The 12,509-nt window shown below is 38.5% G+C and overlaps 1 protein-coding gene across 1 annotated transcript in view; it reads left to right on the top strand.

Moving 5' to 3' along the window:
* Positions 1-12,509, top strand: part of DNAH3 (dynein axonemal heavy chain 3) — a 64,281-nt gene that overhangs the window by 29,343 nt on the left and 22,429 nt on the right. The window contains exons 27-41 of the mRNA XM_075166049.1: positions 190-304; positions 706-904; positions 2,286-2,394; positions 2,675-2,788; positions 3,945-4,121; positions 4,851-4,942; positions 5,365-5,584; positions 6,435-6,569; positions 7,836-7,947; positions 8,498-8,739; positions 9,338-9,438; positions 9,517-9,622; positions 10,960-11,089; positions 11,586-11,822; positions 12,187-12,290. Coding sequence (XP_075022150.1) covers positions 190-304; positions 706-904; positions 2,286-2,394; positions 2,675-2,788; positions 3,945-4,121; positions 4,851-4,942; positions 5,365-5,584; positions 6,435-6,569; positions 7,836-7,947; positions 8,498-8,739; positions 9,338-9,438; positions 9,517-9,622; positions 10,960-11,089; positions 11,586-11,822; positions 12,187-12,290 — 2,193 coding nt within the window. The remainder of the gene's footprint in view (positions 1-189; positions 305-705; positions 905-2,285; positions 2,395-2,674; positions 2,789-3,944; positions 4,122-4,850; positions 4,943-5,364; positions 5,585-6,434; positions 6,570-7,835; positions 7,948-8,497; positions 8,740-9,337; positions 9,439-9,516; positions 9,623-10,959; positions 11,090-11,585; positions 11,823-12,186; positions 12,291-12,509) is intronic.

Raw genomic sequence — 12,509 nt, 5'->3', positions numbered from 1 at the left:
TTCAGGCCATAAAGCTTTTTGAAGTGTTCATAGTAAAGTAAAATGCCAGTATATGAATGTTTGTGTAGTGCCAGGACTTCCATTGTTATGTTTTGTTGGAAGGGCTGTCTCCAATGACTGCACCCATGGGAGCTTAGTAACTGCTAGCTACAGCATTACGTTAATGCCTGTGTTCTGCTTCTGTGACAGGATTTCTTGGAGAAGAGCAATCTACAAATTGGGGAGATTGTTGAGTTAGTGAGAGGAAAGCTGTCCAGTGGAGCCCGGCTGACACTTGGAGCTCTTACTGTCATTGATGTGCATGGTAAATGGGCAGTTGCTGGTACTCTTGTTACACCTGCCGCTATCGTTAATTGGGTGAACTATTTGGAAGAGGCAGCTAACTTTAAACAACCTTTACAGAGTTATTGCACAGTGCCTTTGGGCAAATCGAGATTGCTCAGTCCTGCACAACTCCCATCTACTCTATAAGTAGATCTCCCATCTACTTAGAACAGGCACTGGAATCTAGATCAAATTAAGCTGATTCCCTCTGCAAAACAGATGCGGATTCCTTTCTAACATGAAAGCCAGCCTACTACTCTAAATGTTGATTTACTCTTACATAGCTATAAGTAAATGTTAATTTACTTACATATTAGTTTAAGTAAACTAACGTAGTAGAAGTGTTTAGATTTTCCAAATAATCTGCCTCTTACTCTGCAGCTCGTGATGTGGTTGCAAAATTGGTTGAAGACAAAATCACAGATTTGAATGACTTCCAGTGGATTTCTCAGCTGAGATACTACTGGGAAGAGAAGGATGTAATGGTGCGAATGATTACAACAGAAGCCAAATACGGTTATGAGTATCTGGGCAATTCTCTACGTCTGGTTATAACCCCACTAACAGATCGATGTTACAGGTAAAGCCATGTTGTCTATGAATAATGTTTTCATTTTTTGCATGGATCTATATTTACTTTCATTTATTATAGTTAATAATAGCAGGAACTTCAGCAGCTAAGATTTTTCCTGCAGGTTTTGGAGGCAAATCTTATACATCTTTTTTGCCCAAATGTGGTAAAATATTTACAATGTATAGGTTTCTACACCAGTAGAGTAATAGTTTCTGTTGTATCCAAGAATGTGCTTCTGAATAAAGCTGGCAGCTCGTGGTACTGGAACTGTGAAGAACTCTAGAGAAGCACTGGTCAGTTAACTTCTTTGAAATAAGACATACAGGTAGGGTATGCCTGCCTGTAAAATAAATGAGGTAATTATAGAGCCCTTCACAGATATTTGAATGCAGTTAGCTTCCTGTTCCTCCACTTGCTTGCAAGAGGTTGAAATGAAAATACTTCATCCCCCAAGGTTGAAGCATTCAAGGGCATTTGGTATTTCATTTCTGGTGAACCCTGGAGAGACAGGTCATCTCAGCAGATAACTTTAGGTCTAAGGTTTAAAGAACTTTCTTTATAGTATCTCCAGGCAAATATATGGTGAGGATGTGAATATTTACTTCAGCACTGAGCTGTAAACTTACCATTGTGTAGAAAGCACTTATAGTAAAGTGCCTATGTTAATGCCTGTGCTGGCAAATGCTTAATCTTCTGGCATTCACAGTGATGTTGAGAGTCTTGTGGCTGGTGCATTAGCTGTGAACTGGGGTTATCATTAGCATTAGCTCAATCTAAACTAAGACTATGCAGTCAGCTGTGCCAGATGTAGTTTCAGTGCAAGCAATGAGCAAGCAGACTCTATTCAGCAGAACTTAACAACTGCTTTTGGTGGCAAAGCCTTTGAATGAGGCTTTTGTAAAATAATCAGATCACTCCAGCGTTAACAGAGATCTCGTTTTTAGTATGAAAATCACTTGGAGAGCAATGTGATTCCCAGGTTTATGAAACAACCTTTGTGCTTTCTCAGCCATTTCTAAAGATTGACTTCATTTATAAAGCTTCAAGTTCTTGTCATGAGGAGTGCCACTTGATGAAAATGTGTGTTTTTGCAAACTTTGCCATTTTGCTTACGGCACTGTGCATTTGCTTGTGTAATTGAGGATATACAGGGTAGATGCAAGTAATAAAAAACCTTGACATTCCTTGTAGGCCAAGTGGGTGAATGTGAGCTTCTACAGTTGGGAATTGGTTATGAGACAATACTGGTTTTTTAGGGCAAGCTGCAAAGTCAGTAGGGAACAAGTAAATCGTTTCCAGGGGAACCTGTATAGGAAAATACTTATCCATCCCTTCAGAAACAATCTGCCATTAAAGATTTCTAATGCCTGTGTTCTTGTTTATGTAGGACATTAATGGGTGCCTTGAAATTAAATCTTGGTGGTGCTCCAGAAGGACCTGCTGGGACTGGCAAAACAGAAACAACAAAAGATTTAGCAAAAGCACTAGCTAAGCAGGTACCAAAATACAAACTTTTTTTGTTTGTATTGTTTATGTTTAGATTCGTAGATATTTCTTGAAATGCCATTCTTAAGCAAGTACTGCTTGTTCTGTACCTATTCTTTATTGACAGAAATAATTGGTAAGAAGCACACATTTAGGACTGTGTCTATGTGGCATCCTAGTGTTGTAATCCAAAATTAGTAATAATAATCCCTTCCCATTTTAGATGCTAAGAATTTTATAGTGGACTTTGTGTTAATACTGAGAGATGTTCTTTTTGTGTTTTTGTTGTAGTGTGTGGTCTTTAATTGCTCTGATGGTCTCGATTACAAGGCAATGGGCAAGTTCTTTAAGGGGCTGGCACAATCTGGTGCATGGTCCTGCTTTGATGAGTTCAACAGAATTGAGGTAACGTTTTAACTCAGACAAATAAAATGATAAAGTTTTAATTTAAGACACAAGAAGTTTTAGATTTAAACATGAGAGCGTTATTGTCAATTTTCTACTTTTATTTGTGGAATAGCCTCTTTGTTTCGATAATCACTGACACAGAAATAGGTACTCAGCTGCCTGCTGTAGGAGCACGTGCCTACCTGTGCTGTGTTGCAGAAGTCTTGTGTTCTGGGTTATTTTAGCTGAAAAAAATGTTCCTGTGCAATTTCCTCTTTTGTATGTGACTCTCATTTGTTGGCAAATAGCTGCTTTCTCTTCTCCTTGAGAAACCAAGCTGCAGCTGTGGGGCTGCATTTATCTATGTTTGGCACAAGATAGACAAATCCCAGAGGGGGCTTCCTGTGATGACTAGCTGAGTGTCACTGAGTGACCTGGTTAACTAGCTGTGTAACCAGACACATCTAATCCCCTCCTTGGTTTTACTCTGATTTTGTTGTTGTTGTTGTTTTTTAATGTGGTAACTAATGACTTTGGATAAGTAGTATTGTTATTTTGGTGGATTTAGATTTAAGTAAATATTAGTAAATGTGGAAATTCCATGAAGGTCTATTTTGTATGTTTTAGTATCCTTAACACCTTAATTTCCCCATTTGTCTGCTGTAACTGTTTTTTTTTTTTTTAAGAATTCAAGTGTTAGCATTCTCATTTTCCAGTATTCTGTTACCTTGATACTTTAAAGCACTGAGGATTGGCCCTAGGCTGCCTTTTACCCATTCTTTACATTTACACTCAATTTGGGGCATTGAGTTAACCAGCCTTTCTGAGGAGCCTAAATTCTTTAAGTCGTCTGAGGTGAAAGGGAAGTGCTTTGTGAGGCCTCCAGAGGGAGTTCGTGTCCACCTAACTTAGATGTCTACATTCAGGCAGATGATATGCCCTTTGGAGGCTTTGAGAAGCCTCTGTTGATCTGTCTACATTGGTTGAATAGGGAATGGTGGCACTAACTTTCAGAGGATCGCTTCAATAGACAGATAATATTTAGGCTCAGTTATCAAACACAGGTGATTTACACCTGGAGGAATGCAAATATAGCCATCAAAATATATAAACAAAAACATTTTATGTTGTCTCCAAGTGTCTTATGTTTTCCAATCTGTTCTGTCTGTATTAGGTTGAAGTATTATCTGTAGTTGCCCAACAAATACTTAGCATACAGCAAGCTATTATTCGCAAACTCAAAACATTCATCTTTGAAGGGACAGAGATCTCTCTTAATCCTGCTTGTGCTGTGTTTATCACAATGAATCCTGGGTATGCTGGACGGACAGAGCTGCCTGATAATCTGAAGGTAAATCTGGAACCCTGATTTCTTGTAGAAATTAAATAGAATTTGCAACTTCTGGTCTATTGTAATAAGAAAAGGAAGGCAGCAATCAAATAATACGCTGATAACCTATTCAAGTGTATTCTGCTATGCTGCTGCTAAGCTTTTGCTAAGCTAACAAAATTCTGTGTTTAGGATTGTACAAAATGCAGAGATAAAAGGTCTCAGTCTAATCATACTGATACCAGTTCACAGCTTTAACTGTGCCCTCTCTAAATGGAAATTCTCCTGGTTTACAATGGCTTGGCTATCCAAATCCCAGTTTAAATTTATTGTAACTTTGCAAGTTGCTGAGACACTGCAGAGAGACTGATATGGTCCTAGTTCTTTTCCTAACTTTGCCACAATTTTTTGCATGACATTAACCACACCATGTGCTAGTTTCTATTATGAAAATGGGATGAATGACACCTCCCTTTTCCTCCATTAATAGTTCTTTAGGATACTGATTCTTTCTAAACATTTGTTCCTACAGTGCTTAGCACAGACCTCTTGAACCTCTTGATAAGATCACAGTTCTAGTAACAATTCTAATGCAATCTCATAGATTTCAGATGATTCCTAAAGTCATGAAAATGGAATACAGAGTATAGAAGTTCATGAATTTATGGAGAGATACTATTCTTACAAAACAAGCACAAGTTGTTACCATATTCCATAGTCTAAGCTTATATTTAATTTTTTTTCTTACAGGCACTGTTCCGAACAGTTGCTATGATGGTTCCAGATTATGCTTTAATTGGAGAAATTTCACTTTATTCAATGGGATTTTTGGACTCTCGGAGGTAAGACATGCTGAATTTTCCACCTCAGTTGAGTCTGATATACCTCATTCCTCTACAAGGCATATATGTGTGTTTGAGGCATATAATTCTGGAAGGCTGTCCGTGTTCTGTTTTTCCAGAAAGTACTTTTTAATCTCCTGCTTTATCATCAATTCTCATTTACCACGTCATGTTGACGGATACGCATCTCTACACAGGATCATTTGGAAGATGTATCATAATATCAAACAGAACTCCTAAACGGCACACACGTTCTCTGGCATGGCATAATCTACAGTTTTGCTTCCTAGGTGTTTTAAGGCTTCTTATCAGCTGATATGTCTGCTAATCACTGCAGTTACTTTGTGTATATAGGTACTTAAATTATTTTCCTTGCATGGTGAGATATTTTCATTCTACATGTGATATTTTAATATTCACAGTCTTGCCCAGAAAATTGTTGCCACTTACCGTTTGTGCTCTGAGCAGCTGTCATCTCAGCATCACTATGATTATGGAATGCGTGCTGTTAAATCTGTCCTGACAGCAGCAGGAAACTTAAAACTGAAGTACCCAACTGAAAATGAAAGTGTATTGTTACTTCGGGCTTTGCTGGATGTTAACTTGGCCAAATTCTTGGCACAGGATGTACCATTGTTTCAGGTAAGCTATCAGGCCGGTGTGTTTAAGTTTTGTGATGATGAGGTCCATTATAAGAACCTACAGAAATAGGTCATTATCTTAATTTAGAACAGTTTGATCTAGATGCTGCCATATTAGTGTAGAGTTACTTCAGTCCACTAATCTGGATGCACTCTTTGGTTCTGTTGGTATTATTTTGACAAACAAACTTTCAGTGGTGCCTTTTAAGCTATTCTATGAAATGTTTTATAAGGTATCTTCCTAAAAGTTGCTTTGTGCTGTTTCATTTGTGGAAACGTTATTTGAAGTTTGCATTCTGGCATTGTGCTGCAAAAGAGATGTGGACAACTAAATTACGGTCAATTAGAAATTTGAAGTCAGAATGAAAATGATGAAGTTTTTGTTTGCATGCATGCTTTTGCATGCTTTATTTTAATAGAAAATAAAGACCATGTTAAACTACAAAGCAATCAATATTAAAGACCTAAAAGCTAGGGTACAAGCATGCACAGAGTCATTGCTCTGAAATTTCAGAACACATACCCTTCTATTTAATCACTGAAATTCTTTCAACCACTTTCACATCCTTTCCTGTAATACTTTTTGGGACAAATTTGCAGAAGGTTACGCTTCCTTTTACAGTATCAGCGTGTGTATGAAAAGTGCAGGCACTCATTTCTGTCTCATGCATACAGAATACTTTCATGGCTACAGTTTGCGTAGAAGTTAGTTTTGTCCAGCTGAGGATATTTCCTCTTAAGCTCCTGTTATGTATATGAATATTGTTTTAATTGTAGATTTTTATGCTTTGGGAATTTTCCTTTTTGTAATCTGTGTTTAAAGAGTGTTCTATTCTGTCTTTCCTTAACAGGGCATCATATCTGACCTGTTTCCTGGAGTGGTTCTTCCTACACCAGACTATGACCTGTTTGTCAAGGCACTAACTGAAAATATAAAAAAAATGGATCTTCAACCAGTTCCATGGTTCATTGGAAAAATCATTCAGGTTTATTTTCACATACTTACTTCTGGAGAAGAAAAGCGTGAGAGCAGAAACACTATTCTCTCTCTGTGTCATGAATGAATAGCTAATAGTTTCCACGATCAATTAATAGAATGTTACAAACAGCATATATTTACGGAGTAAAAATGATGGAGTAAAAGCCTGCTCTGCCCATAATGATTTCTTAATTCAGCGAGCCTGTGAAGGAGCTGACGTGTGCAGCCACATCGTAGGTCTTATGGTTCAGGATAGAAGATTAAACTGAATCTGTTACTAGCTGAGGTGGTGTAGCCTCGTGAACAGGGGTAGCCTAGTGGGCTGAGAGTCAGGCTCTGTTCCCAGTTCTGCTCACAGTCTCCTTCAGAAGGCTTGAAAGAGGTGACATTTCTCACTCTTGCTTATGCTTCACCTCTAGCTCTGTGCTCCCATTGTCTCCGATTTACTAGTATTAGTGACCTTTTAAAGAATGCTTAATTTTTTTTCTTGTGAGTAGTGCAACCTGGTGACGGTGTAATGGCAAGCGCAAAAATGTGTGGCCTGGGGCAGGATCATGAGGGGCCCCTCCAACAGCAGTTCAGACTTTATGGCTTATGTTCAGACTTGGCTTATGCTGCTTTGCAAACCATGCTTTATTTTTAATTTAAATAGGGGTAGTATTAACTGGTTAGGAATTTAAGCTAAACCAGAAAATATTAGCCTTAACCTGAGATTAAAAAAAAAAAAATCTTTTTAGGGGTTCTTCTTACAGGTCTATTTGAAGGTGTTCTGTTTGAAGGCTTTGACTTGAGTTCTGGCAAGATCTTGTGGGGTGACTGAAGAAGTTATCACTCCTGAGTCCAAAGTTAGCCTCTGTGGGACCAGTCATAGGACAGATCCTCAGAACTGTAGTTTCAATCCCTTTGTGTTAGCTTCATTGGTAACCATTGATTTCAGTTTAGGCTTTTACACTGGGCTGTGATGTGCAGTGTCTGGTTAGTGTACTCACACCCTGTACAATGATGCTGTTACAGCTGAGGGATGACGTTTAGCAAGGAGAAAGGAGGATGTGTGGGGGCAATGACTTCTTAAATTGTATCAGTGAGAATTGCCATAATAATATGACTGCGTTCCGATTTGTGTTAACGCTTTGGTCAGCCTTAATAGAGTGCAGATATTTGGCTGGTATTTTGTCCTGTCGTGTCCGAGTGCAGGAGAGATACCTCTAGTTTCATACACATAGTGCTTGCTTTTGTGCTATGTTAAAGAGTCAGTCTCTTGTCACTGACACAGATATATGAAATGATGCTGGTGCGCCATGGTTTCATGATTGTTGGAGAGCCTTTGAGTGGGAAGACCTGTGCGTACAAAGTGCTAGCTGGAGCCCTTGGCGATTTGTGCGCAGGTAACATTGTTCAGCCACAAACTTCTCATTAAATGAAGTTAATTCTATGACTAATGTTTTTCCGTTGCAGAGATATGCCCAGGCTGTTAATTGTCCTATATTCTGCTTTCTCTACTGCAAAGTTTCTATTCGTTAAAATATTTTTGTCTGGTATATTTGTCTGGAAGTATTTTTGTCTGCATTTACTGGAATAGTAAAATATACTAATGTGTTTATGCTTTTATGAATTTTGTTAAGCGTTGTATTTGCGCATAATACTCTTGAAAAAACTAGTTCTGATAGGGAGATTGTAAGTAGCTCCCATAAACATATAAAATTTATTCTGCTCTGCTTTTTCTTTTTTTCATGTGCTTTTGCACATAGGACTTTGTACTTTCCTTGTACAAGTAACGGAATTTTTTATTTACTGCTACCTAGCTGCCAAATGTCTGGGTTTTTTTTTGCCTTGGGCAGCTAAAGTAGATCCTCAGGAATCCTCTTGTTCTGTACTTCAGTTGAGTGAAACTAACCTACCAAATTCTCAAGCTCATGTATTTGTCTTTTTACACAGCAAAATCCATGGATGAATTTGCTGTTGAATACAAAGTTATTAATCCCAAAGCAATTACTATAGGACAGTTATATGGCAGTTTTGATCCTGTAAGCCATGAGTGGACAGATGGAGTTCTTGCAAATGCCTTCAGGGAACAAGCATCTTCTACCACAGATGATCGGAAGTGGATTATTTTTGATGGCCCAGTGGATGCAGTTTGGATAGAGAACATGAACACTGTGCTGGATGATAATAAAAAGGTAGCCTAATTTTTGTGAGTAACTTCGTCCTTGAATATACATACTTTATTTTAGTAGTAGCAATATTGTTACCATGTTAGTCAAAGGAGGTGTAAGACTCAGGAAAGGCTGATGTGCTTAAAAGCATTGGGTTTTTTCCCCAATTATATGAGTGGGTTTAGCAGATATCAAGCTGTTACTTCTCCTTAGAAGCCTTGTCTTACTCCTACTGTATTGAAATGAGGTTGCTCACTGAGGTTTTTTTATTGACCCTTTTAGGAAACTGAAATATATAAACTCAGTTCTGTAACTGAAACTGAACTTGCTTAAATTACTTATTGAATAAATTAACTAAAAAAAAGCTGCAGGTCATAACTGCTTTTCCTTGCAGAGTTACTTAAAGGTAGAGCATTGTTCTCTGTGTCTCTGCAAGCCATTACAGGAACAGGTGGAAAAGTTGAGACAAGGTCAGAAAGTATCATGTGTTGTGAGAATACGAATGAGTGAATGAGGAGTGACACTAAGTAGAATGTTCAGTGATTTTGTGACAGGCATTGCTTTGACTGGATGATCAGTGCTGACATGACTAGATCATGTTTATGTGATGCTCTTCTTCTAGCTATGCTTGATGAGTGGTGAAATAATTCAGATGAATTCAAAAATGAGTTTAATCTTTGAGCCAGCAGACTTAGAGGAGGCATCTCCAGCAACTGTCAGCAGGTAATGTGAAACCATTCCAATTTGAACTGTCCTACCTTGCAGATCTATTCCTGTACCATAGTTGTTTGTTCTTCCCAGGTGTGGTATGATTTATATGGACCCGCAACAGTTAGGTTGGAAGCCACTGAAGGATTCCTACATGAAAACGCTGCCTCCAAACCTGCAGGAAGAACACCGAGAGCTGGTGCGAGACTTAATTTTTTACATAGGTCTAATTTAGAAGATTAACTTTAAGGTGATGTTCACAGTTTGCCCACTTGAAGGCCGTATGCAGAATCAAAACTTTTTGAAGTACTTCCATGATTTAGAGGGTCCCAGAACTCCTAGAGGCTGCTGTAAATTATTTTGTAGTGATGAATGTCAAATGTCATTGGAAGGAAAGTGCCTGAGAGCTGGAGATGCCATGAGTATTAGAAATACAATGTGGGAAAAACCGGAAGACTCAAAATGTTTTGGATTCATCCTTCTTCTGTCTAAGACATCTAGAGTTTAGCTTGAGAAATACTTACAATAATATTATTATCCTTAACAGCTTGATCTTCAAAGCCTAAGTCACCTCATGAATCCTTGCTACATAGTCTTTTGTGTACTGGGTTGCTTGCATGAATGAGAGCTCTTTGTGTTGTGTATTGTGGTATATCTTCAGTGTAGATGCAAATAAAAGAAGGTGTTGGTGGGAATCAGCTTTTAATCTTATCAAAATTAAAATTCCCTTTTTTTGGTCATGAAAATCTAGTAAAAGGATCAGAATAAGATCTGCCCACAATAGGATTGGAGCTGGAGAAAACTTTGATTTCTGTGATTTGACAAGACCCTCTTTGAGTTTTTGCAGGAAATTGGGACCAAATTCAAAGAAGTACCAAGACTAGACAAGCTCTTTATTGACAGTTTTCTTATTTCATCAAAGCAAAATAATTATTCCTTAACCAGCAGATAGCTTGACCCTTTAGTGCGTCTCCTTGAGTACTAGTCCCTGGGAAAAGGCTAGGTCATGATTCCTCTCCTGTTTTCCTGCTTGAGTTCATTGAGCAAATGGCACCAGCCATGGTCATTATCTACGTGCATGCTGTAGCACTCCCACAGGTACCGGTAAGTTCAAGCTTTCTGGAACTTCTGCTGTGGCACAGTATCTGTGCTGGGCCCTCAGTAGGGCCCTGTCCTTTTTAAGGGAGGATGAAGCCCTTATCTTTGTTTCTGTTGGAATAATTTTGTAGATGCCTAAGCGCACTAGCAGTCTCCCTAGGCTGAGCTACTGCTCTGCTGCCTGGATTAGTAACTGGGTAACAAAATTCCCGCTGAAAACTTCTCTGTGGTAGAAGCAACTTGTTTTCACCATCAGATAATGATGGTGTGACTTTGTGATCGCATAAATACTGCCTCACACAGGTCCTTTCCTGATCTTCTCTGTGCCAACCTGGAGAATTTCTGATGCCTTACGTTTTATTGAGAGAGAATTGAGGGACAGTGGGAAATGTGGCAACTCCTGCATTGTTTTAAAGCCATTTCCTTTTCTCCTGGTAGGTCAATGACATGTTTATGTGGCTAGTCCAGCCCTGTTTAGAGTTTATTCACCTTCATTGCAAAGCAATCGTACAAACGTCCTCTATTCATCTGAGTTATAGCTTGATGAAACTCTATACTTGTCTGCTTGGTGAGTACCCTAAGCCTTACTCTTTTTATTTCAATTTTTCTTTTTTTTCCTGCTTGTCCCATGACAAGATGCAGGTTATCGGATGCAAGGAAATACCAAAGGAATTTCTTACTATTGAGATCGTACAACACAAGTCCTTTCTCACTGATAAGTATTAATAATCATTCTTTGACTAGCGTGCAGAGCTTTCTCATTTGGACGCTGCTGTCATTACAAAACTGAACATGGGCTTGTGAGTGTATTCCATATGTTTTGCTTGCTGTTTGCTAGCATCTGAAGAAAACAATTAGGACCCTTTGTGAATATTTTTTTCTTGTAATTTATTTTTATTTGTAAACAGTATTTTATACAGTCAAGATCCGCACTCTAGGTTGGCTTTGTTCCACTGAAGACAATGCTCTGAGTTTGTCTTAGAATACTTTTGCAAAAATGCATTTTGAGTTGGGATTTATGGTTATTACTGGCATTTAACTAAAATTCAAAATATGTGTTTTAGATGAAATAAAGCAATCCGAGGAAGAGGAGAAGGAAAGCATGTCTAGTCAGCATATCATCTTGTGGCTGCAGGGGCTTTTCCTTTTTGCATTGGTTTGGACAGTTGGTGGGATCATCGATGCAGACAGCAGAAAGAAATTTGATTTGTTTTACCGCAACTTGCTAATGGGAATGAATGATGAAAACCCACGCCCTAAAAGTGTGAAGCTTACCAGAAACAATATCTTCCCAGAAAAAGGTGCTTCTTCATAAAGCAATAAGAAAACTCGGCACTTTAAAGGAGAATAGAGTGCCTGGCAGATGTTAAGTCTGCAGCAGAGCCACCATCTGCCAAGCCTTGGGCTGCACAGTTGGGTGCTGTTTCCTGGCTCTTTTAACCAGGAATAGCATATGCCTCATGTTGTACTCAAACCATGTAGCTGAATCTGACCTAAAATAATTTGGTGATGATAATGGCAGTGGGTGTGGGTGGAGGAGGGTATCTCGTGTACTAGCAAGCCTTCGTTATCTCACAGTGGTGGACATCTCACACTAAAATGATTGAAGTTTATTTTTATTCTTTAATCAGTGGGTTTTCCTATGTTGTGTTTTTCAATTAACAGGTAGTGTTTATGACTTCTTTTTTTACAAGCGTGGCAGTGGGCAGTGGAGCATGTGGATGGAGTACATCACAAAAGAAGAGCAAGTTATTTCCCCAGGGGCTAAGGTTCACATTGATATTTCTCATTATAGAAACTAATTATTTGACTAAATGATTTGGAGGTATAAATCAACTACCTTAGCTAGCTCTGATTCTACTATATGGGGCTTTTTAATGTTTGATCTGCAACACTTCATTAATCTCTGTAGGCTCTTTTCATGCTTATGTCTTAATTCTGGTACCATCAATATTGAAAGTTCAGCACTGCAGGTGAATATGGAGCCC

This window comes from Calonectris borealis, chromosome 16 (assembly GCF_964195595.1).
Source record: "Calonectris borealis chromosome 16, bCalBor7.hap1.2, whole genome shotgun sequence".
Classification (NCBI taxonomy): Eukaryota; Metazoa; Chordata; class Aves; order Procellariiformes; family Procellariidae; genus Calonectris; species Calonectris borealis.
Note: the sequence above shows the minus strand (reverse complement) of the source record. Positions and strands in the feature narration are given on the sequence as shown.